This window comes from Sapajus apella, unplaced genomic scaffold, assembly GCF_009761245.1.
Source record: "Sapajus apella isolate SASKATOON/1434 unplaced genomic scaffold, GSC_monkey_1.0 scaffold44, whole genome shotgun sequence".
Taxonomy (NCBI): Eukaryota; Metazoa; Chordata; class Mammalia; order Primates; family Cebidae; genus Sapajus; species Sapajus apella.
The window spans coordinates 20,539,506-20,561,312 of record NW_022436984.1 but is presented as its reverse complement, the minus strand read 5'-3'; the positions used below and the strand labels follow the sequence as shown (position 1 = coordinate 20,561,312).

Below are 21,807 nucleotides of genomic sequence, written 5' to 3'. Positions count from 1 at the left end.
CCACCCATAAGGAAATAGTACCATCAAGTTTTAAGGATATTTTGAGAGATAATGATGATGACTTTGGGTCACAAGGAGAGTCGTTGGTGGAGTTAGGAAGACATCAAAGGGGATGTGATGCTTGAGTCAAGGATAAGCAGATGTTCAGCAGGCAGTGGAAAAGGGGGAAAAGACTTTCCAGGCAGAGGGAGCAGCACACGCAAAGACACGGAAGTGGGAAAGTGCACAGCACATCCAGATAGACACCTGGGAGTGGTTCAGTGTAGCTTTGGTGACAGAGTGAGGGAGGCACTTTTTAATGAGACCAGAATAGAGAAGAAGGGGTCTGGATGAAAAGATCATGTATTCAGTTTTGGATGTGATGCTTGAGGGCCTCTAGGAAAAGTTGCCAGCAGGCATTTTCAGGACTGCCTGTAGACCTGGGCAAGAGAGAAGCTCCCTTAGCCTCCCTTTAGAGGGGCCTGTTCTGTCCTTCCTCCAGATGTATGTACTCTACCACACAGGCCAAGGGGACTTCCTCACCCCAGAGCCCACACACTCCTACCCTTTCTAGACTATACCAGGTCCCTGGGACCACAGGATTCCTTGTTCAAACAGCCCGAGCCTGCTTTCAGGGCCTGTGGAGGATTCTTCCTTGGGTCCACTCTCCTAGGAATGTGCACCTAGAGGTGTAGTGTGGAGAGTGGACCTGAGGATGATGTTGACAATGGAGACAGCAATGATGATGTCTCTGTTCCTTTGCATTTCTTTTCTCTGTCTCAAACACCCTTTTCCTCTCTCTCCACCTCTACCCAAATTCCTACAGATCACGTTCTCTAGGAAGCTCCAATTTGCCCCGTAATACTGGAGGAAGGATAGTTTAACTTTCTCAACCAGGGCTGTTTATCTAAACCACGAAACAAGAAATTGATTTCAGTACTATTCTCTCAAGGCTGGTACATAACTAGTACCATTCTAGATGCAAAGGAGTTGACTTATTACCTAATTTGATGCCTTAGGATATTTAGGGTTTATTTCTTTTATCTGTTGAGAAACACATAGGCCCTAAAATCAAGAATGCTACCATGGGCCAGACACAGTGAGTGGTTCATGCCTCTAATCCCAGCAGTTTGGGAGGCTGAGGAGGGAGGATCACTTGAGGCCAGGAGTTTAAGACCATCCTGGGAAACAAAGCAAGTTTCTGTCTCTACAAAAAAATCTAAAAGTTAACTCGGCGCAGTGGTATGTGCCTTTAGTCCCAGCTACTTAGCAAGCTGAGTGGGGAAGATAACTTAAGCCCAAGAGTGAGGCTGCAGTGAGCTATGATTACGCCACTGTACTCCAGCCTGGGTGACAGTGAGACCCTGTCTCTAAAAGAAAAAAAATGCTCCTGTTATTGTCCCTCTGCCCTTGACCTTGGTCATTAGCACAGATGGCTGGAGGAGGGAAGCTATGGGAAGGAAGTGTCAGAGGATAAGGCTTTTGTTATCTCTGACCTGCAAATTGAGGAAGAGGTCTGGAAAGGAAGTACATTCTCACTTTCCCAACATGGGCAAAGGTAGAGAGCTGTAAGGTCTTACCAGTCAGGACAGGAAAATTCAAAGACAACCACCTCCTAGGCCTTGACGTGTTGGTCATCACCAACTTTCTCAGGTGGCAATTGCCAAAGTCAGGCAGCACTGTATGTTATGTTGTGGAAGACAAATGCTCTGTAAATAAATTGACTTGAAACAGTCTGAAATACACATAAACCACAATGGCTTTAAATGTAACTCTTGACTTTTTTCTCATTTTCTTTCTCTTCTAAGAGAGGTCAGCAAGGAAAGTTCTGTGAGAGAGGCTTTACAGAAATTCAACCTAAGAAACCCGGGAGGACTTCTATGTATCTGCTGTAATAAACATTTTTCACTCCTAAATATTTGTTTAAAAGCTCTGGGAGTCTTTAAACTCCAGAGATGGATACATATATCTCTGAGCATGCACCTGTATTTCAGACTTTTTTTTTTCCCCCATTTATTTATTTTATTGCATTTTAGGTTTTGGGGTACATGTGAAGAACATGCAAGATTGTTGCAAAGGTACACACGTGGCAGTGTGATTTGCTGCCTTCCTCCCCATCACCTACATCTGGCATCTCTCCCCTTGCTATCTCTCCCCTACTCCCCACCCCCCTGTATTTCAGACTTAACGATTCACTTGTTATATGCTATACATCAATCCTTTTAAAAAATCATTTTCTAGAGGAGGTGATTATTCATTTTGTCATTCAATTTCCCATCATTAAAAATTTCATGCAGTGAAATCACTGCATACTAATGGGGTACTGTGTAAAGAGAATATTTTTAGTGACTTAACTGAAAGAAAAGATCATTGATGGCTCTTCTATCTAAGGATTTGAGGAGGAATCAGAGACAAATTTCTGAGGAATACCTTCGAAAGACTTGGAAGCTACCAGAATGCATAGTAATGAAATGGAGGCCTTAGGGCTCCCTTTTCAGCTCAGATTCGGAAGCAGAGGTGCCCGCTTTTAAGTAACACTCTATCTCAACGGTATTTCATTCGCAGGATAAAGTTAATTAAATCTCTTTTCCCCCCACCGTCATCACGTCACCACTTTAGCAAGGACAATAGAAGCACAGGGTCCTGAGTCTGCACTGACTGGTCATTCATCTGAAAGGACGGTCACAGGGTGGCCAATGCTAATTGGAAGAGCATTTAATGCCCGGTTTGCATGACTGAAAGAAAGAGGACCCTCCTCTGGCCTTGCAAATAAAAGACTTTGATGGTGTGAGAAAATGGCTAACTTGGCTAAAGGAGGTTAAATTCCACTGAAGCCTTTCAAGTGGGTGCAGACAGGGCGATGTTCTGTAGGGAGCTGTCTTCAGTAGGCAAGATTTCACCTTGGCTTGTAAAAAATGCTGTTCCCTAGGTTTTAAGGGTCCATGTGCTTGTGCTTTTTACTGGAAATTTCTCAGACCATGACATGGCCTGTGGTGATTATTTTTCTGGGCTGTAGTCTACCAACAATCTTCTTGAGGAACTGCGTTTTGAGCATTAAACCTTACTCCTCTTTAATTTCCCAGCGTCCTCTCTGCCTAACAGGACTGGCTGTCTACTTTGGACTTTAGTAATGTCTATCTTCTTGCAGCTTCTTCATCATACCATGCAATTGCACACCTCTGGACCTTTGCTGTTACTTCCTGCACCCAGAACTTGCTTCCTTCTTTCCTCCCTGCTTTTTCCTAGCCCATTTTATGACATCAGACAATTAGCAGTTATCTTCTCTAGTAACCCTTCTGAACCTCTACAGTGACCTAAGGTCCTCACCTCTGCATCTCCTAAGCCCCTCTATAGTTACAATTATATTCAAATTGAGTTCACACAGTAGGTGCACACTATCCACCTGTTAAATATTTCAGGTTATGCACAACTTTGTTTATTTGGATGGGACCAAGGAGATAGTTTTTATGTGGTTTTAAAAATATTCATTTAAATCTGTGGAGTTAGAAACCCAAAAGGACAAATTTGTTATTAAGGGGAAGAAGGGATATTATAGTGACCAGTTGCTGGAGTCCTACCCTGCGCCAGTTACTTACGTTTTACATTAATTCTAATCTTTGCATAATTCTAATCCCTACAATATTCTTTTGAGATAGGTCTTATTGCCTGTATTTTACTAGTGAGACTAATGATTAAATGACTCATCTAAGGTCATACATCTGAGAGAGGGACCCAAATAACCCATGCCTAGCTCTGTCCAATTCAGAACCCTATTACCCTACGATAACAAGGGGCCATTTGGAGAGGCTAATCCCACTGAAGCTCGTATACTGTGACTTTTGAATGACTTTTCTTTTCTGGTAAATTACCCCTGGCAAAGAACGCAAAGAGGAAGTATAAACGGAAGACCCTTTGCGATTAGTCTGTCAGCTGAACTGCTGCATTTGCACGTATCCAGATTTACATGGGTTTTGTGAGGGAGTGAAATGAGAAACGTGCGGCTTCCAGGTGGCCGAAACACTAGGCAAAAAAGCTGAGTTCGGGGTACGCGTTTATGGGAAGTTTCAGCTTCATTATCAGCTTAAGGTGTTTTCCTCTACCCCTCAATAAGGGGTGGGAAAGCGTCTGAGTGTGGCAGGGAAGGATGGGTGGAAGAGGAAGGTTCTCCAGCCAAGCGCAAAGCAAGCGACTCTGCCGCCTGGCGCAGTTGCCAGGACAGCGCGGCCGGAGCAGCAACGGCAGAAGCCGCACTCGGGTGACGCATTGCAGGTACGAACCAGCCAATCACCGGCTGGCTCAACGACCGTCGGGGTACGCGTCGCCGCCACGATGCTCCTCCGCGCCGCAAAGTAGCGCCCCTCAGGAGACGTTCCACCGGCATTTTAACGGCTCACTAGGGAATGAAACCCACTTACGTCATCCGTTCGACCACTTTACTTGATCTCTTGCCTTATCGACCAAATAACTGTGAAGAAAGAGGTCCCGAGAAGAGTTTGAGGGGAGGGGAGTTGACTGGGACTCGTTTGTGATGTTCCGTTATCTGAAAGCGGCGGAGGGATCTGGCGGAGGGAGGTGTTTATGAGGCGCTGGGGGCGGAGGAGAATTAGTCCGAGTGAAGCGAGCGAGTCGAGTGGTTGTGTGGTCGCGTCTCGGAAACCGGTAGCGCTTACAGCATGGTGAGTGCTTTGCTGAGCTGCCTGCGCTGGGCCTGTGGGGGGAAGAGGCTGGACCGAATTGACTAAAGAAAGGAAACTCGCCTCCCTTACACTTTCAAGGAGTGGTATCTGCCAGAGGGATGGCGCGAAAGAGGCCGGGGACGCCCGCGTCGGTTGTGTCGCAGGTGCTCCCCACCCCCATTCTCCTCAGCGGGGGCTTCCTCTAGTGAGTTGAGGGCCGGACGCACAGCTCCCGAGGTCGTGAAGCTCCTTGGGGGCTTGGCTGGAGGAGGTTGGGTCTGGCGTGAGAGACAGCCCAGTGCACCGAGAACAGAGAAAGGGGAAGGAATGGGGAGAGGGAGCGCAGAGAGCCTTCGGTCGGGCGTCTCGAAAGGTCAAGCTGGGGCCGGATTCAAATCCCCAACGGACGGTTAGTGCGGGCGCCAGGAAGCGCCTTTGTCCGCTTGCGGCCGCCATGCGCCCAGGGGGCGGGAGGAGCGCGCGGGGCCCTGGGGCGAGCGCCGGCGCCGCCGTTACCCCGCGTTCTCCGCGTGCTGGGGTCCGGTGGGCTGGCGGGCGGCGCGCTGTGTGGGCCGAGCTCGCGCCGCGCAGGGAGCGGCCGGTGGGGGCGGGGCGGACGAGCGCCGCGCTAGACCCGAAGCCGCCGCCCCGCTCAGCCCAGCCCGAGCTCCAGCTGCTGTGCTGGCACCTGCAGGACTGCGGAGATCTCCGCGGCGCTGCGGGGCCGTTGGCGGGGATGAGCGGGGGGAGGGGGGCCCTCGACGGTTTCCCATCCCCCTCTGGCAGTGTTAATCTTCCTGCCCCATCTGGGCCCTGGGGCGTCTCCCACCACCCCAGGCCAGATGCTTTTAAAAAAATTTTTTTTCTAAAGTGTCTCTTGTTGAAAGAAATTAGCTTTACCCCTGAAGTCAGGGGCGCATCCTCGCAATATACATCTTGTTAGGGAAAGTGTTCGGCTCCAGCTTAGGGATCTACAGGCGTTTCCTGTTCAACGCCGGAGAAAAACAAGCTTCGGAGTGACTGCCTTCTGAAAGTCGGTCTGGTCTCGTACAATTGAAAGGGTGTCTTTGAAGAGCCCCGTCTGTCCTATTCTTGAAAACTCAACGTGCAGTCCTAATGTTCAAGAACCACGACCACGTAAAACATTTTTCCCCTTCTGCTTTGAAAAGGACCCTAATTTCCGTGTAGAAATTGCCAGTTCGTCTTAACGTAGACTTCATTTGTGTGGTGCTTGTCAAATACTGTGATGGAGGCGTATATATGCGGGGAGGAGCAGGAAATTTTTAAAAGCATTTTCCGGTCACCTCAGACTGGAGATCATGTTCTTTCCTGGGGGGGGGGGAAAAAAAAAAACGAAAAAAAAAATTGTAACGAGGGCGGTAATCTGCGATACTTATTTTGTGGTTCCTCTGCCAAGTGGTTACAGGGATGGGTGTGTCCAGGAGGCAAGGTGACATCTTAAACAGGAGTTGGGGATCCTTGCCAACTGAAACCTCCAGCTTGTATGGGTGTGGGGAGAGGAGTTTATTTTAAATAAAACTAGCGTTCATTGAAATTGGATAGATTCACTTCATCTTGTTTTAAGTATTCCGAATTTGAATGTGCTGGTTACATATGCTCTCTGTAAGATGTATGTATAGGCATATGTAGTCAACATTATGGGTTGTGGAGTAGTAAGCCTTTTTAAAATAAATGAAGGGTAAGGTTTTCTCAATCAGTTTTGATAATTGAATCAATAATTCGAATAGATTTTTCTTCGTAGAGTTGGTATCTACTCTTTTGTGGTCGCTTGCCCAGTGTTAAGCTTTTGTAGTGTTTCCATCACTGGTGCTTTGGCGGTTTTCTGTTAAATTTGACATCTCTTACTAGAAGGGACGGGGAAAAAAAATCGGGAAAAAAAAGTCGGGAAAAAAAATCTTGATAAAAATTGACAGATACCGTTAGTAAACTTGAAAGTTGCCTTCAGATAACTATATAATTAGAAAACTGAGCTTTTAAATTAGGACTCCAAAAAAAAAAAAAAGAATTAGCTGGGTATAGTGGCCTGTGCATGTAGTCCTGGCTACTCTGGGCTGAGGTAGGAGGATCATCTTGGGCCCAGGCGTTGGAGACTGTAGTGAGCTGTGATCACACCATTGCACTCCCTGGGCAACAGAGACTCTCAAAAGACAAGAAAATTAGGACTCCAAGTTAAAGTATAAAAAATTTGATATGGAAGGTAAAGTAAGATTGCTCATATAACTCCTCTTGGGTTTACATGTAGTCAGTATATACTCACTGAAAACGGGATTGCTTCAAGAGGACTTTGAGGCCAGGGTGATTAGGTAAGTAAAAGATAAAGGTAGAAAATTTTTGTCACTTAGGTCTAAGTAATTATTCTAGTAAGGCCTGTTTCTGCTAGGCTCAGAAGATTAAAAGATTTGGCTCTTTTAAAATATAGAAAGTTCTAGCTTCAGCTAGAATTTAGGCCTTTAGTAATAGCCCTAATTTTTATGAAGCCATTTTGTTCCAGTGATCTTTTGGTGAGAGATGCTATGTAAGTGCTGTTCTTCAGAATTAGGTGTCTTTTTACCCCTAATGAAATAATTTACATTGCTTTTGGCATAGGTAAAATCTGTAATTGTAGAAAAACCATATGGATCCTTTGTTGTAGAACCTCATGGGGGGAATGAGCAGACAGGAATGGATGAAAGATAGCCAGTTTGTGTTCCATTTCAAGCCTGTGGGCTCACACATTTATTCAGATAAGAACTTCAGATTGTTTTTTTAACCACCTTCACTAAACTGGCATGTAGGAATACATAATGTGTTCACTTTAGGTCTCTAATACAGGTTCGTGTTTCTTAGTGTTGACAGATCACCTGTGGTTCTCCAAAATGCACATTCTAGTCCAAGAGGTCTAGGGGAGGAACCTGAGAGTAGCACACTAATGCTTAGGAATCTGTGGAGTCGCAAGAGCAGTGGAAGAATTAAATCAATAGCTACAGAAATAACAGTAAGAACAAGTCATCTCTCTAGTGAATTATTTTTCACTTTAGTGAGATAAACATACATGTTAATGAGCTCAAATTTTCCCAAAAGTATAATTCTTCTGGTTCTTCTAAGAAAATGACACTCAGTGGAAACAGAAGGAAGAACTAAATTTGTTTGCTTTTGTAGCAGTTGGGAAAGTTAGTGCTAGGAAGTCTTTTTGCTTTATAGTAGGCTTTCATCTGGATATTGCTGGTAAAGTTTATTCTAAAACCTTGAACTCTGGATAAGAAGTAAATACAAAAAGCTTCTCAACCTTCCAAGCAAAATTGAGAGCTTTCAGGTTATGTGAGTAATTTAGTCTCTTGGGTGGTTAGTTGATTCCTTGAAGCTCATTTTTGTGATCTCTTCCAAGATTGCATTTGCTTTGAGGGTAGGGAGTTAGACAAGATGGTATGAGGTCTCTAAATTTTTACTTGCCAAACAAAATTGGACAGTGGTTCCTTAATCGCTAACATCTTCGTTTCTTCCTAAAGCCTCATGTTTTATATACAGGAGCCTTCCCAAAATCCCATCCCCCAACACCCTCCATCATGTAGAGAGAACACCCTCAACTTTCACACAGGCTGCAGTGTCTGCCACACATTCAGCTCAACATTTTTTAGTCTTAAACTGATGTCACCTGCTGCATCTGTCCCTGGGTTGGACCTTGTAGATTTAGTTTGCATAAATTTTCTCGGCTTAAAGTTAACATTGAATGGAGTAGGCTTACCGTAAAGGGCTTAATAAATGCCATGCATGTCTACATTCTGTGTGGAAATTGAGCTAGTCAGGTTGATACTTAATATTGTAGATTCTTTAATTTGTGTAAAATAATAGTTACCATTTAACTCTTTAGGTTAGCTTTGTACATAGCATCTCACTTTGCACAACAACCCTACAAGGTAAGTATTGTTATTCTTGTGTTACAAATGAAGTTGACTATGAGAGGTTGAGTACCATGTCCAAGGTCACACAGCTGTTAAATGGCAGAGCTGGGATACTGTGGGATAGCCTAACTGTGACTCAGAACTTTATGCTTTACCCCCACACCATGCCAGGTGGTCCTTCCTTTCAGAAATGATGGAAGTCCTGCAAAATGCAATAAACTGAAGTAATGTAGCTTCTATTGTAACAAAGTAAATAACTCAGTAGATTTACTGGATTTTAAACTTTATTCTTTGGGAAAACAATCTGTGACTTACTTCACACCAAATATTTGTTGGTGAACGATTTGGACTTTAGGGATAAAAGTGGATACATTTTTATTTTACAAACTCTATTTGAACTTAATTATTGGCTCTTCAATTTTGAATTACCAGCTTTTTTTTTTTTTAATGAATTTTATTTACATCATGGTCAAATAAAAATTGTTGAGCAGGGAAAATAAACTACTTTCTGAATTCTCGAATTTTCTCATGCTGTGCGCTAGAGAAAATGTGAGGCTATTCCACATTAAGGTGTTACTTTTCCCAGGGGTGTGTTCATTTAAAAAGAATGAAACCAGGCAATGTTTATTTTTCTTATACTACAAATAAATGAATGGATTAATCATTGTATATTTGACTCCCATATTGATAGGGATTTTAGATAGGAGGCTATTTCTTGGCTGTGTTTCTCAATACTCCATAAGCAGTTGCTTCATGGCTGTATATACTGATAAGCATTGAAAAAAGTACATGTTCAAAGAATGCAACAAGGAGTCTGGATATTTTGCAATCATCTTTATATATTACGGTGGTCTGAATTAAAAGCTAAAAGTTACTGGGTGTGTCTGACACCTTAGTGCTTTATCTTGGTTCTATTAATTTTGTCTTTCCCACCCCAATTTAACCCTAGCTTCATTCCTAATCTGTAAGATAGGGGATATTACCATTATAAGGTTATTGTTAAGATTGAATAAGGATAAAATTTCTAATAGATTTTAGCAAATGCCAGAAAATATTTTCTGAAGAAAACCAAGTGCTATTAAAAAATATCACAAGCCTTAGCCTTACTTTGGGATTTTAAAAACCAAGAGAGAATGGATGGCTGAACTTCTAAACATTTGGTAAGTATTGTAGTTCAGATGTTCAGAACTCTGAATTCTTTGCATTTGCCTGCTGGGTGAGAAGGAATAAAAGCTTATTGCCCTTCCCCCACCCCTTTTTTAAGTTTTGGAAGATCACTTTCATTTCAAAATGATGTGTTTAACCATTTGTGGGAGTAATTTTCATTTTGTGATCCTGAAGCATTTTGATTCAGTGGGAATTTCTGGTGATTTATTTCTGGCATAGAAGTAAGCTTAAGTTTAGCTATTCTAATGTTGAAAAAGGAAGCAATGTTTCTTTTAGATTCTAAAGTATACTTTGAAAAATATTTCGAAGTATTTGTGTATCTTAAACTTGAAGTTAAGACAGCTTAGCTTTGAAGATAAGATAAACCAGATGTGTGCATTTTCTACCCAGATGTGTTTGTTGCTGGAACTAAATGAAACAGTACTGGGTAACCCTTGAAAGGTTTTAAACTTGTTTATGTAACTGCTAATCTACATGGTCTCAAGTCACTAACCTATCTCTTTGATCTCGTAGGCTGACCAACTGACTGAAGAGCAGATTGCAGGTGAGAAATACTCAGCTAGATTGTACCCATTAGGTTGTTAAATTGAATAGCCAACTTCAGAATAAGAGACTTATATGAAAGAATTGACTGTGGTATATGTCATGGATATAACATGGGTGTAATGTCTTAGAGTAATTCAGCCTGCTTTGGCAAATGGGATTGTCAAGTTGCCTGTGAAAGATGGGCAGGGCTAATTGTAATTAAAGACATGTATTTTAGTCTGTGTGGATATACTTTGGAGCCTTGCGGTGTAGTAGTTTGGTAGTCTTTGTTTTGTTATTTTTGAAGACTACCTTAGTATAAAACAGGAATTCTGGGTTAGTTAACACTTTAACTTCAAATCAGTCTCCACAAGAGAAAGGGAGCCAAGAAGTAACTAAGGCAACTTGAAATGGAGAATCAAAAAGGAACACTGAATTTACCCTAGTTAAAATTAGCTAATATTTTAACCTAAGAATTGCATATTTAGGAAGTTGGCATTCTATTTTATAAATGTCACTGTAGCAATATGGATTTTTCTTTTAAAAAGCAGTGACAGCTATTGAAACTGCTTAAATCTTGCCCCCTTTAGTTTGCCATGGAAAGTATATGAAATTATTACATAATTGTATGTCATGTTCTTTTTATGCCATCCCATAGAACATTAATATTTTTGATTTACCCTTACACTTTGAGAATGACTGGTTAATGTCAATGTTAGGGAAATGTTTTTTCTTTCCTTACTGAAGTTTGTTGTTTTTTTTAACTGTAGTGTTGAAATGCTTTGCAAACTATTCCTTTGTTTTCATTAGAGACTTTATTAGTATGAGCACCAAGCAGTTTATCTGCCACAGTTTTCACAGTAAGCAGGAAGGGTTTGATAAGAGCTTAAAAACATTTGAGCACTTTTTCTAATGCAGGAGAAAATGAGAAGCCCAGTTGGAACTCAGCTATATAGCCCGTTTAAAGCAAGTTCCCCACTTCCATAAGAATGTAGAAATTTGGGGGATACCAAAATTATACTAGTCACTTCAAATATTCATCACAAATACTATTTAATAGGACTGTAGGTAGAAACCTATTAGTATTAAAGATAAACTTAAGCAGGTTTTATTTTTACTTATTGTGTAATTTGAGTTAAACTTAGTTTTTACTTTCTGAGGTTGGTAAATTTATAGTATTGAGTGTTTTGAAGCAAACAGTTTTGGGAATAATTTTTTTGGTTGAGTTGCAGTGTTTTAAATGTATCACCGATTTGATTGCATGTCTCAAAAGAAAAAGACTGGGGCCTGGTGGCTGGTCATCTTGGCACTTTGGGAGGCTGAGGCAGCAGGATCACTTGAGCCCAGAGACCAGCCTGGGCAATATAGTGAGGCACTCATCGCTACAAAATAAAGAAGAATAAATATATAATCAAAATGTTTTACTGAAATAGGTTGTTTTTTTTTTTTTTTTTTAAAATGTCTCCTTCCCAAACTATCTCAGGCTAATACTTTCAGTCTTAAACTCTGACCTTCTTTAATACACCTGCCTTTCATTTCTCAATATTCCCAGTCAGGTAATTGTACCTACTGTATGCAGCACAGCATGTTCATGTTAGGGTAGAAAATTGTTACTTAATGTGGCTGTTGCATGGTTGATGGTCATTACTGCTCTCTCAACACTTTTTCTAAAAAGAAAGTTTTGTTGGCCGGGCACAGTGGCTCATGCCTGCAATCCCAGCACTTTGGGAGGCCAAGGTAAGATCGTGCTCCTGCACTTCAGCCTGGGCAACAGAGTAAGACTCTGTCTCAAAAAAAAAGTTTGTATCTATTAATACAAGAGGATCCATATTTAGTGACTGATAGCATTTTTATTTATTTATTTTTGAGACCAGGTTTTGCTCTTGTTTCCCAGGCTGGAGTGCAGTGGCACGATCTCGGCTCACCGCAACCTCCACCTCCCAGGTTCAAGTGATTCTCCTGCCTCCTGCCTCAGCCTCCTGAGTTGCTGGGATTACAGGCATGCACCACCACGCCCAGCTAATTTTGTATTTTAGTAGAGACAGGTTTCTCCACGTTTGTCAGGCTGGTCTTGACACTCCTGACCTCAGGTGATTTGCCTGCCTTGGCCTCCCAAAGTGCCGAGATTACAGGCCTGTTAGCATTTTTATAAAGAATACTTGTACTTCATCAAAACTGTGACATTTGGGACCTGTTCTCTTTATTGTCTTTAAAATAAATTCTTTTTGTTGGCTTTCATCATAAAATTAGATTTCCAATGACAGTAGGGGGGGAAAATCTGTTCTTAGGTTCTCTTCTTACTCTGCCTTTTCCTAGACCACAGATTTCTAAGCCATTCCTTGGGACCTCCTGCCCCACCCCCCCGGGTTTTAGTTGAGATTTAGGGCAGAGGAACCAAAACTTTTATGCTACTAAAATAAAAATTATGTGAAGTCTGGGAACTTTTTGTTCTGTTTTGTAGGCCCAGTACCTGCCACATAGTAATCATTGAATAAATTTTATTCTCAAAGAGTAACGTAAAAAAGTTCTAGAACGCAACTGTTCTAAGAATTCTTCTGCCTGCTCTCTTAGTCTCTTCCTCCCAAATTTGGTATATTTTAATATTTACCTTTGAGATGAAGGCAGTTTTTTTAATATGGGAAGTTGTATTTGCTGGTGGCTGGTGGTGGTTCATGTCTAATCCCAGCACTTTGGGAGGCTGAAGCAGGGGGATTGCTTGAGCTCGGGAGTTCAAGACCAGCCTGGGCAACACAGTAAGACCGTGTCTCAAAAAAAATGACCAGGCATGGTAGCTCACGCCTGTAATCTCAGCACTTTGGGAGGCAAAGGCAGGTGGATAACGAGTTTGAGACCAACCTGACCAACATGGTGAAACCCCATCTCTACTAAAAATACAAAAATTAGGCAGGCGTTGTGGCGCACACTTGTAATCCCAGCTACTGGGGAGGCTTGAGGTAGGAGAATCGCTTGAACCCGGGAGGCAAAGGTTGAATTGAGCCTAGGTGGCACCATTGCACTCCAGCCTGGGTGACGGAGCAAGACTCTGTCTCAAAAACAAAGGGAAAAAAAAAATTTTTTTTTTAATTGAAAGTGCTTGGTGACCACTAACATCTTAGAGGATCTGTTTGTCCCCACCACCAAAACTAAAAAGCTTCAAACATGTAATGCAATATTGAATATACTCTGGTACTTTTAAAGCTATTTTTATCATGTGATAATACAGGTTTTTTTTTAAAAAAACTTACTCGAGAAAAACATACTTGTTCAGTTGAAGTTACTAAAGTTACTTCAGTTGAAGTTACTAAATAAATTATTATTTTTTTTTAGATGGAGCTTTGCTGTTGCCCAGGCTGGCATGCAGTAGCATGATCTCTGCTCACTGTAACCTCCACCGCCTGAGTTAAAGCAATTCGCCTGCCCCAATCTCCCAAGTAGCTGGGATTATAGGCTTGTGCCACCCCGCCTGGCTAGTTTTTGTATTTTTAGTAGGGATGGGGTTTCACCATGTTGGCCAGGCTGGTTTTGGAACTCCTGATCACAGGTGATCCACCCACCTTGGCCTCCCAAAATGTTGGTGGTATAGGCATGAGCCACTGTGCCAAGCCTAAAATTTTTTATATTACCTGATCATATAGCGAATTCTAGTCTAGTATGACATCACTAACAAGTTCATTTTGTTGATAACTCTGCCATGATGTCATTAGTTGTTGCTGTTTGACCTTTGGAAGACGATAGGAAAAATATATAGTAATTTTTCCTTAAGAAATCCATCCCTAAACTTTAATTTCAAGGTCCAAATTTGTTTGATAAAAATATTGTTACTCAACGTATAGCAAAAATTGCAGGAAGCGCCAAAAGAGTTCCAATACATGATCTTTAAGGGATTATTAACTTCAGAATTTCGTGAAGAAATAAAAGTTAATAAACAGTCATTTGATTCATTTTAAAATTATCTTGTTATTTTATTAAAATAACCTATTTTAACAAAAATTTTTAAATGTTATTTTAATACAATTGAACATTTAGGTAATAAACTAGGGAAGCGTCCTGAGGTTGCTAATGAACAAATAAAACTTGAGTAATAGATTTTTCTGAAAGTTTCAATTTGGTCATGGCTAAAATGGATCTTGGTAGGTTCTTTATACCTGTCAATTATGTAGAAGATAGCTGTTCTGTGACATTCAGGGCCCGTTGTCTTTATTGTGTGTTTAGGTTTTGACTCTTGGATTTATATTTCAAGTCATTCCTGGGAGTTAGTGTTTAGAATTATATGCTAGTTTTGAAGTACAGGTAAACTGTAAAGGCAGGTGAATTGAAATTGTACTTTGGGGTTTATTATTTTGAGTTCTTGTAGGTATTTTTTACTTTTTAGTGTAAAAATACAAGTAGAAATTTGGAATAAACTTTTAATTTCAAAAGAAATGTTATTCTTTTCTTGAATGAGTAATATAAATAGTAGTGTTAGCATAGACAGTTTTATTTTCTGCATTTTACTTTTTCGAGCAAACATTTTAAGTGTTACTAGATTTTAAAACTTCTTGAAAGTTATACATAGATAATTTTACACTATGCATCTTCCAGTATTTAGCTTTTTGTTAAATCATAATAGAAAGGTGATTACTGCTAAACATTGGGAATTTATGCACCTAATGGTAGTGTTAAAAGATGCTTAGAGTAGAGAACGTAATATAAACAAATACATATCTGAAAGTCCTTTAATTTTCTTGTAACCTATATTAGGTGCAATGTGTCTGAACACTAATATGTGTATTTCTAGATATTTCTACGTTCTGTTTAAAACTTAGTAAAATTGAAATATCTTTTTATCAATCATGCTATTTGTAGGTGGAGACTCCCTGATGTATTTTTGTCATTAGGTTGATCTAGGTTAGCACTGTATACTATTTTTATAGAATCAGTTATTAGTGTGGTACTAAACTTCTGCTTGGTATTAGATGAATTTCTCTAGAAACAAGTAATACTGAAATAAGAAGGAAGGTAGTTCGGAGGCAATTGTAATAGCCAGGCAAAAGATGATGGAGACTTTGAACCAAAATACTGGTTGTAGAGATGGAGGAAAAATCAGACAGTATTTAAATGGTAGAATTCAAGACTTGTTGACAGATTTCAGGCAGAAAGAGTTGGCTGTTTGGCTTTTGCTAGTATCCCTAGGGTTGCTTGGGAGTACAGAATTCATTTTCATATGTCTTGCTTGTGATCAGCCAGGGGAGATATATCCTGTAGACAGCCAGAAAAGTATTTATTGAGCAAAATGAGTCGACTAAAGAAATCTTCATTGTAAGTGGTATAGACGAAATGGCCAAGGAAAGGAAAAAAAAAAAAAGGAAAAAGTTGGTCACATCTAGATATGAGACAAGAGTAACAGCCTTTGTCAGTGTATGGTAGGAGGAAAATCAAAGTACTGTTATGAAGGCCAGTAGAAGTTTTGAGAGTTTTTCCATGCAGTTTTGGATGCTGCAACAAAATGAGATCATCTTTATCTTGACATTTATTAAGTATTTATTTGTTGGACATACATAGTTCAAAGTGTTTTACACATATTAATTTTTTTTTTTTTTTTGGTTGGGATGGCCAGATGAACACCCTTGTGGGCATGGTATACTGTATTACCCCACATATTGGGCACATTTATGCTATTTCACAGACATGAGGAAGCTGAGGCAGAAAAGGTTTAGTAACTTGCCCAGATGACATTGCTAGGAGAAGGAACAGAGCTAGGAAATTCTAACCCAGTAGTCAAGTTACAAAGTCTCATTTTAGTTTTTAATGCCATATGGCTTCACACTGAAAACATACTTGGTGAGTTGGGTGACTGACTACTGGTCATTGATAAACTCAGCATTTTCAGCGATGAGTTGAAGCTGTGTATCATTTTAATAGTGGATTGTTAGGAGAGAGGAAATTGGTATGAGCCAGTGGTGCCTTCCAAAATTTGGGGAAGGATAAGGGCAAGCACTTAAAATATAACTAAGGTTTCAATTTAGTTTTAAGGTAAGAGGTATGAAGTTATTTATGTGGTAATGAGCAAATTAGCAGAAGAATAGTTGAGTACAGAGAAGGAGTAATACAATGGAATGAAACTGGAAGGTATGCAAATTGGAGTAGGGATGAACAGGCAGGGAATAAATTGGCCTTGGACTGAAAAGAAGGTATACCATTTCCTAAATGTTGTGTCTCATACATTTTTGAATGTATGGCTATGTTGGGGAAGCTTACTGGTCCCATGAACTTGGAAACTTTGTATTTGTTTGCTGATGGGGTCCAGTATCTTCTGGGAAAAGACTTGGGTGGAAAATACTAGTTTTATTATTTACTCACTGGTATAATTTTGCAGTATCAAAGTTAGTCTGTTTTGGTTTCTTCCCCCCTTCGGCGAGTTGGAATCTTGCTCTGTTGCCCAGGCTGGAGTGCAGTGATGGGATCTTGGCTCACTATAACCTCTGCCTCCCAGGTTCAAGCAATTCTCCTGCCTTAGCTTCCCAAGTAGCTGGGTTTACAGGTGCTCGCCACCATGCCTAGCTAATTTCTTTCTTTTTAAAAATTTTATTTTAGTAGAGACGGGGTTTCTTGTGTTGCCCAGGGTAGTCTTGAACTCCTGAGCTCAGGCAATCTGCCCACCGTGGCTTTCCAAAGTGCTAGGATTACAGGTGTGAGCCTGCCGCACCCAGCCTGTTTTAGTTTCTTTATCCATACATGGTGAATGAAGCCAGGTAGTCTGGAGTGTTGGCACCAGCAGCTTTTCTCGTAATCTAATGATGTATTAGAAGGAACATACTATCACAAGAAGATCTTAAGGAATAATTTGTTTCCCTGTATTACAAGGTTGGGGTTTTAATATTCCGAAGAAAACTCAAAATGATCTTTGTTCTAGTGACATGCATTTAGCTAAAACCAGACATTCAAATCTTGATCAGTCCATTGTTACTATAGACTGTTAATAGTCCCTTCTCCTGCCTTACTAGAAAGTGAAAGTAGCCTCTTTTAATTTAGTAGGTGATTGATTTAGATATACTGGCTAATTAAACACAGTACATATAAACAGTATATTTACTCTGTGGATTGTATTTGGGTACCAGTAGTCTTAGGTTAGATCTGTAATTTTGATTTATGGTCCACAGAGCAGCTTCAGTGAAAAATAGAGAAGCCAGTCATTTGGGGATTTGGTTCTTTTCCTCTGTAAACCTAGGATAATTTTATCTGGTCTAGATTTTAGAATTCCCTGTGAGATTTTTATGAAAAATTCCTTGGTAGATCAACATGAAAATACAGTGGTATGATTGGCCAAAAATGTTTGAAATATTATAAGGTTTTGTTACCTAATTGTTTAGTAATCAGTCATATTTCAGATGATCTCTCCGTATGTATTTTTGCTTTAAAAGTTTTTTGGGTTTTTTTTTTTTTTTTTTTTTTTTTTTTACATGTGGTCTTAAATGTTGGCCAGGCTGAAGTGCAGTGCCTATTCACTGGCACGATCCCACCACTGAGTAGGCTTTAAGAGTTAATACATTTCATTTAGGTTACATTTTATTGCTAACCTGTGTATTTGAATTGTGGTCTTTCAAACAGAATTCAAAGAAGCTTTTTCACTATTTGACAAAGATGGTGATGGAACTATAACAACAAAGGAATTGGGAACTGTAATGAGGTCTCTTGGACAGAATCCCACAGAAGCAGAGTTACAGGACATGATTAATGAAGTAGATGCTGATGGTAAGTCTTTAATTTTGCGGGGTGGGAGGAGATGAAGAAATGATAGATATTCTATTTTGATGTTTCAACTAAACCATTTCAGGTAATGGCACAATTGACTTTCCTGAATTTCTGACAATGATGGCAAGAAAAATGAAAGACACAGACAGTGAAGAAGAAATTAGAGAAGCATTCCGTGTGTTTGATAAGGTAGGTCAAAGACTGGATATGTCAGATTTTGAGAATGAAATGAAGATACCAGGACTCATGAAGGCTTGTTTTTCTGATGATCTACCAACATACCTTAATCATCAAGCAAAAGGGTTTTAGGAATTTAGTATATATTTTCTAATATATGTATTGCATTAATCTTGTCAAAGGAGGTGTCACTTTGGGACTAGGAAATAGTGATTTCAGTATAGGACATTTTGCTTGGCTTTTAATGACATTTGTAGGTCAACTGTGTAGATTTGTATGCATTTTTAAAGTATGTTTTTCCCCCTAATGTGAAATTTGGTAGTAAACTTACTGAATTTCCATTCCAACTCTTTAAGTCTATAATTTTACTCAGAAACTATACTAAATTTTTTTCTAGGATGGCAATGGCTATATTAGTGCTGCAGAACTTCGCCATGTGATGACAAACCTTGGAGAGAAATTAACAGATGAAGAAGTTGATGAAATGATCAGGGAAGCAGATATTGATGGTGATGGTCAAGTAAACTATGAAGGTAAATCTTTCAGTCTCACCACATTCTTCACTTTTTTAAGTTAGAGGTGCTTGTTAGGTATCTGATCAGAATTAGTGACACTTCCCCCCCCCCCAATTAGGATGCTAAAACAGTTACTTATATTTAACATTTTGTTAATTCATTGTTTTGTCTGTAGACTAGGCAACATTGCTCTCACCTGAGAACTTAATTTAGAAATATTTACCCATCAGGTTCTACCCCTACACCTGGAATCAGCATTTTAAGATTCTTGAGTGATTTATATGTAAAGTGAGAAGCACTGTACAATTTTCATTTCGGATTGTGGAACAATGTGGAAAGCACATTTATTCCGAATTTCCCAAAATGAAATTAATGTGACTTTCTTTTTCCCCACTGTATTATCTTTTTTCTCTAATTGGCTTTAGTCTGAAACTAAAGTTTACATGTGCTTCAAAAGTATCATATCTGACTGTTAACTTTGAGATAGCCATATCATGAAGAAAGGCATTTAGAAATGGAAGGATTTTCAGTAAAACTATTTTTTCATGATGTCACTACTTAGAAAACAGCATAAAATTCAATATTATAAAAATTAAACCTAATCCATAGCACTGAATTTACAATATTGACTTGTAACCCAGCAGTATTCAAGTATAAACTAAGAGCCAAGAACACGTTTTTTATATTAGCTTATTTAAAGCATTAATTCGGCTCTTTTTAATAATCCTGAATAGTTAGGTTAATGAAGTTCCAGCCTGGGCAATAAACCAGCTTTCCTCTGTACTTAATTCTGAGGAAGGAGAAAGAGGAATGGAAAGAATATTCAGTGATTGAGTAAATGTGATTTTTTTTTTAATCAGTCTTTTGCTATTGACTCAAATTTTTTTATGTACTTCTTCTTTTTCAGAGTTTGTACAAATGATGACAGCAAAGTGAAGACCTTGTACAGAATGTGTTAAATTTCTTGTACAAAATTGTTTATTTGCCTTTTCTTTGTTTGTAACTTATCTGTAAAAGGTTTCTCCCTACTGTCAAAAAAAATATGCATGTATAGTAATTAGGACTTCATTCCTCCATGTTTTCTTCCCTTATCTTACTGTCGTTGTCCTGAAACCTTATTTTAGAAAATTGATCAAGTAACATGTTGCATGTGGCTTACTCTGGATATATCTAAGCCCTTCTGCACATCTAAAGTTAGATGGAGTTGGTCAAATGAGGGAACATCTGGGTTATGCCTTTTTTTAAAGTAGTTTTCTTTAGGAACTGTCAGCATGTTGTTGTTGAAGTGTGGAGTTGTAACTCTGCGTGGACTATGGACAGTCAACAATATGTACTTAAAAGTTGCACTATTGCAAAACGGGTGTATTATCCAGGTACTCGTACACTATTTTTTTGTACTGCTGGTCCTGTACCAGAAACATTTTCTTTTATTGTTACTTGCTTTTTAAACTTTGTTTTAGCCACTTAAAGAAAATCTGCTTATGGCACAATTTGCCTCAAATCCATTCCAAGTTGTATATTTGTTTTCCAATAAAAAAATTACAACTTACCCAATGGTTGCTCTGCATCTGAGTCATTTAACTGTTGAAGTCTAATGATTTTGAAAATAAAATAATGGTGTTGGTTTCTGCTTGGTATAATACAGATAATTTTTCTTGTGTGGGGAAGAGCAATAGAGATGGGTGGCAGAAATAGTGAAGGTGGGAAAGGAAGAAGAAAAGGATTGGAAAAGGGAGAGAAGTACAGAAAAGAGGAACAAAATAAGGGGTGTAACAGAGACTGAGGAGAAAAACCAAAAAGATGGGGATCTGTGGGGCTGTCTCAATGTGGTTGCCTTTTGGGGGCTGCTATCATGCATGCCCACAAGATCCACCACCACCGTGCCTGTCATATTGTGCTACTGTGTTAAGCCCAGAATGCCTGTGGGTTCCCTCTGTGCCCACAGAACAAGATGGTGGCAATTATGGGAAAATAGGGGCAAGTTTTCTGTTTTGTTTTTTATCCAGATTGTGTTTACATGACCACTTCCTTCAAAAGGTTTAAATGAAAAACTCAAAAACTTAAGTGAACCTAGCATGGGAATTGGCATAAAGTTAGGTATTTACTGTTTCCTACCTTTATATTTTTCCACTTTGGCATTTGTCCATGTTAACTTAGGCTGTGCAATGATGTTTTAAATGTTTGCATGTTAAAAAAAAAAAAAAACACTTTAGTTGGGGTGAGCATCCTATAGTTCTATTAGCTAATATTCACTATGCTTTTTTTTTATAAGACGAGAATTTTAGCTTGCCTATCTGCAACATTTTACAAAAAAGATGTCCTTAGGAGTAAATTGGCAGTGACTACACCTTGTTTTAGCTTTTGCTGGCTTCTATCATGATAGCTTTCTCTATAATTTGAGCTACTCCAAAGGTGGTTATCAGGGTTTTTGTTTTTTTAAACTACGTTTTAAATACTTAATGGAAGATTCCATAGCAAAGCAGAGCCAAGATTAAAACATTTGATTGTTACCTGGTTATTATAGCCACAAGGTCTTCAATATTCCAGGAGTAATTCATTATTTGGCAGGTTACTGCCCCCCCATCTTTGACTATTTTAATACTATTATTCTATTAGAAAACTGGATGGTTAGTGAAGGAAGAGTGGTTAGTATGTTTTAGAGCAAGGGAAATTACAGGTGTTGATAATCCTAATGGTATCACATACTGACTTAAATAGGAAAATTTTAGGGTGCATTCTACTCCCCTTAATTGGATGTAGTAAGTTTTGTCAAAAGGAAATCAAGGTTTGTTTTTTTGTAGAGATGGGGACTCACTGTGTTACCCAGGTTGGTCTTGAACTCCTGGGCTCAAGTGATCCTCTTACTCAGCTTCCCAAAGTGCTGGGATTAGGAGCAGGACTTCTGTAAAAAGTTAAGTGAAATAATGAAAGTAAGGCATTTAGCATTGTCTTCCGCATTTGCATTAAGTGCTCAGTTAACTATGCTATGAAACCAGTTATGACCCTGAAAAATGAGGGAATTGGGCAGTTGATTGGTGTTTTTCCAGTATTGACAATGAGGTTTATTCAAGGACAACAAAGGTAGAAGGAGAAACTTTTGGGCTCTTGGTATGTCATAATTGGTCATAATTTCTACTG

At 39.6% G+C, this 21,807-nt stretch overlaps 1 protein-coding gene across 2 annotated transcripts; it reads left to right on the top strand.

Moving 5' to 3' along the window:
- Window positions 1-4,035: 4,035 nt before the first annotated feature.
- CALM2 (calmodulin 2) lies at window positions 4,036-20,223 on the top strand. 2 transcript variants are annotated; one of them, XM_032239485.1, is made up of 6 exons: window positions 4,036-4,655; window positions 10,235-10,265; window positions 17,834-17,977; window positions 18,060-18,166; window positions 18,552-18,687; window positions 19,577-20,223. In XM_032239485.1, the coding sequence occupies exons 1-6, from the start codon at window positions 4,653-4,655 to the stop codon at window positions 19,603-19,605; spliced, it is 450 nt and encodes a 149-aa protein (XP_032095376.1). In that variant the 5' UTR covers window positions 4,036-4,652; the 3' UTR covers window positions 19,606-20,223. The 2 variants fall into 2 exon arrangements, with proteins under 2 accessions (XP_032095376.1, XP_032095377.1); XM_032239486.1 differs by lacking the exon at window positions 10,235-10,265 and having other exon boundaries at window positions 4,575-4,655.
- The last annotated feature ends 1,584 nt before the right edge of the window (window positions 20,224-21,807 follow it).